Source organism: Carassius carassius, chromosome 1 (genome assembly GCF_963082965.1).
Source record: "Carassius carassius chromosome 1, fCarCar2.1, whole genome shotgun sequence".
Taxonomy (NCBI): domain Eukaryota; kingdom Metazoa; phylum Chordata; class Actinopteri; order Cypriniformes; family Cyprinidae; genus Carassius; species Carassius carassius.
In genome coordinates this window covers 14,789,880-14,793,805 of record NC_081755.1, presented here as the reverse complement: position 1 = coordinate 14,793,805, position 3,926 = coordinate 14,789,880, and the positions used below count along the sequence as shown (strand labels likewise).

The 3,926-nt window shown below is 43.8% G+C and overlaps 1 protein-coding gene and 1 long non-coding RNA gene across 2 annotated transcripts; both read left to right on the top strand.

Moving 5' to 3' along the window:
* The first annotated feature begins 2,099 nt into the window (after nucleotides 1-2,099).
* LOC132097008 (uncharacterized) lies at nucleotides 2,100-3,189 on the top strand. The gene is made up of 3 exons (XM_059502968.1): nucleotides 2,100-2,437; nucleotides 2,694-2,916; nucleotides 3,012-3,189. The coding sequence occupies exons 1-3, from the start codon at nucleotides 2,203-2,205 to the stop codon at nucleotides 3,187-3,189; spliced, it is 636 nt and encodes a 211-aa protein (XP_059358951.1). The 5' UTR covers nucleotides 2,100-2,202.
* A 231-nt stretch (nucleotides 3,190-3,420) lies between these two features.
* On the top strand, nucleotides 3,421-3,926 carry LOC132154893 (uncharacterized). Its single transcript, XR_009437210.1, has 3 exons — nucleotides 3,421-3,590; nucleotides 3,681-3,771; nucleotides 3,857-3,926. It is a non-coding gene; the product is annotated as an uncharacterized LOC132154893 (long non-coding RNA).

Genomic DNA, 3,926 nt, shown 5'->3' with positions numbered 1-3,926 from the left:
TCTCCATCCTTTATTGCTCTAACTTGCAACACATCCTTCCCAGCTCGATCTCTCTGCCTGGCCAATCGGTACAAATCCTTTTCTCCTTCCTTAGTGTTCAACCTCTCATACAGCTCCTCGTATGCCTTTTCCTTGGCTTTCGCCACATCCCTCTTTACCTGTTGCCGCATCTCCTTGTACTCCTGCCTACTTTTCTCATCACCCTGTCGATCCCACTTCTGTTTTGCTAACCTCTTTCCCCTTATGCTCCCCTGCACTTCCTCATTCCACCACCACGTCTCCTTGTCTTCCTTTCTATTTCCAGATGTCACACCAAGTACCTTTCTAGCTGCCTCCCTCATCACTCCTGCGGAAGTTTCCCAATCATCCAGCACCTCTTCACCACCACCTAGCCTCTGTCTGACCTCTTCCCTGAACCTCACACTACAGTCTTCCTCCTTCAGTTTCCACCATCTTATTCTTCTTTCAGTCCTTACTCTCCTCCTCTTCTTCTTCGTCTCTAAAACCATCCTACAGACCACCATCCGATGCTGTCTAGCTACACTGTCCCCTGCCAACACCTTACAGTCTCCAATCTCCTTCAGGTTGCATCTCCTACATAGAACATAGTCCACCTGTGTGCACCTTCCTCCACTCTTATAGGTCACCCTATGATCCTCCTTCTTCTTAAAATACGTATTCACCACTGCCATTTCCATCCTTTTAGCAAAATCTACCACCATCTGCCCTTCCACATTTCTCTCCTTTAGGCCATACCTACCCATAACCTTCTCATCACCTCTGTTCCCCTCACCTACATGTCCATTAAAGTCTGCCCCAATCACCAATCGTTCATTTCTAGGTACACCATCTACCACTTCATCTAATTCACTCCAGAATCTTTCCTTCTCCTCCATCTCACAGCCGACTTGTGGAGCATAGGCACTGATGACATTTATCATCATCCCTTCAACTTCCACCTTCACGATCATCACCCTATCAGAAACTCTCTTCACCTCCACTACACTCTTACTGTACTCTTCCTTCATAATCACCCCTACACCATTTCTCTTTCCATCCACACCATGATAGAACAGTTTAAACCCACCTCCAATGTTTCTGGCCTTACTCCCTTTCCACTTGGTCTCCTGAACACACAACATATCTACCCTTCTCCTCTCCATCATATCAGCTAACTCTCTCCCTTTACCAGTCATAGTGCCAACATTTAAAGTACCAACCCGAACCTCCACTCTCCTACACATCTCCTTTCCCCGTCGCCTCTGTAGACGTCTTCCTCCTCTCCTCCTCCTCCTTTGGCCGACAGTAGCCCAATTTCCACCGGTACCCTGTTGGCTAACGATACCTGAGGCGGTCGTTGTTAACCCGGGCCTCGACCGATCCGGTATGAAATTCTTATTCGTGACCCGCATATTTGATTTGGCACATGTTTTACGCTGGATGCCCTTCCTAACGCAACCCTCCCCATTTATCCGGGCTTGGGACCGGCACTAAGAGTGCACTGGCTTGTGCCTCCCTAATGGCTGGGTTCAATGACAGTAAGTCTTATAATACCATATACAAATTGTTGCATCGAAATGTAGCTCTGCATGTAATTTCTGCAAATGTGTTTTTCTTGACGTTATGGATTAGTCTTGGCATAAAGTTGACGTTAGCACCATGAAGGCACGAAAGCCCGCCTAGCTGCCGTCAGCTTACTCGTTACACTCCGTGAGGCTGCACATGAGCCTCCTGACACTTATTTTATTGAGCTAATAAGACAGGGATCATTTTCTGAGAATGTGCGAGTTAAAATTTTATGTGGTCGCATTTGCATATTACTAACGTTACTCGGTCAAATTCACGCATGAATTTTCCTGCATTTAACTTGTTTTAGCGCCCGCCAAATAGATTTTTTTGTCCCGCCAAAAGTCTTATTTGATCGGTGAGTAATGTAGATGAACTGCTGCGCTTGTGACAGGGCGCATGTTTAACTGATAGAACGAGCAGAGAAAGAGAGCCACCGGTCACACGCACGCACACTTTTCACCGTCTCCAAAACGTATCCAAGTAATTCTTTACAATATTCGTTTTCTTAGTTACATCGGAGTTGCCTTGGTTTTCTTTGACTAACCGAAGCTGGTATCAACAGGGCACATGTGAAGGAATGCAGCTCAGGACTACTTTGAAAAGATTTTGAAAAGATTAGCAGTCTTTTAAATAATGCATGAATGGAGGATTTTCATGAAAGGACTACATTTTTCAAAGTTCAAAGTTGTGATTTTGGTTTGTTTTCAGATTTTGGGAGAGAGTGCTGCATGCAAAGACGGGGCGGGTGCAACTGCAACTTCAGATCCTGAAGATGGTGGAGATGGAGACATCTCTACAATGGACCCTGAGCCAGAAGTGGTCAATCGTGGATCACAGTGCAACATAAGATGTTTACATAGTTCATTAGGTAGTTAGCTTATATCTAGCATTCACCATACATGCCATATACAATCACAAATAAGGATTACATGTCAAAAATCTTCATGATCTCCATGGTTACTATTTTGTAATTTCCACTTTTCAGACAGTAAACATTAAAAATTAAGAACTTCATAATGTTAGAAAAATATATTTTGTACTGGGTTGCATTAGATAGTGCATGTGTTCTTACCAATGAATGTACAATGGTGAACAATTATTAAGATTAATCTCTTTCATCTAAGCTGTTCAGGTAAAGCCTCAGATAGTGGATGTGGGGACTCAAACCGAAAGGTTTGAGCATTGCAGATCAACTCGACTGGCCAGTCCTGAACAAAGTGATGATGAATGGTCATTTTCTGATATCATCAACCATTCTGGTGATATGTCATGGAGTCCAGGGGAGGAGATGTTGAGCGAGTTCTCTGAGGAGGAACCAGAAGAGCTGGAATCTCTCAGTGACCCAAAGTAAAAACCTTTTTATTAATGGAAACTGTTTCTGATTGTGTATCAAAAAATGTCATAGTCAGAATTAATGTGTGTTTTCCTTTTCTTGTTTTCAGTGCCATTGACAAGTTCATTGTTTGCCAGAGGCAGTTGCTGTCCTTGTTCACAGCTTGCCCTGCATGCTGTCGTGAAACCCAGGGACACATAATGCACCCGGAAGCAACTTTCATAAAAGTCAAGCAGGTAATGTCTTATTTGTCAACTGTCTATGAGGAGCTGAATTATAGTCTGTGAATGTACATTATGCATATTAATTATTGGTGTCTTAACTATACAGGTTTTTTACTGGCTCATCTTAAAGCTGCTTGAGTACTGAATCTTCTTTCATCTTTCAGGCCTGCGGAACTTATGGTTATGAGCGTTAAAGGCAAAACCAAAAGTAGGTGCATCGAAACATGCCTGCCTGCAACCTTTTACTCAGTGGTGCCATCCACTTCTCAGGTTGCATGGCTACTCAGACAATCAGGATGCTGAAGCTGTTTGGACTGCAGGTGCATAAGTCCCGGCACTTTTTTCCGCCATCAGCGCTATTACACTATCCCTACCATCGTGCAGGCCTGGGGGAATGAGCAGAGGGGAATCATCAGGGAGTTGAAGGAGACTGGGGGTGGATTGATCCTGTCTGGTGACTGCAGGTAGAATGGTCCAGCTCACGTCACTGATGTAGAACAGGTCAATGTGTTTTTGCATTAACCTCTAAATGTAACTGTTTTTGACGTTCTTAGATCAGATTCTCCTGGACACTGTGCCAAATATGGTAGCTACTCTTTGATTGAGGATCGAATTAACAAAGTTATGGATGTTCAGCCTGTCCAAGTAAGTTGATGTCACACAGAAATCTTGTGTCTGATTTAGTTACTGATATTACTGTTACTGTTTAGTAATACAGTTGGTTTTACAGAGCTCAGAAGTCCCAAGCAGCTTTTGGTGTGAGCTAGAGGGTCTAAAGCGGAGTATGCAGTTCCTGATGG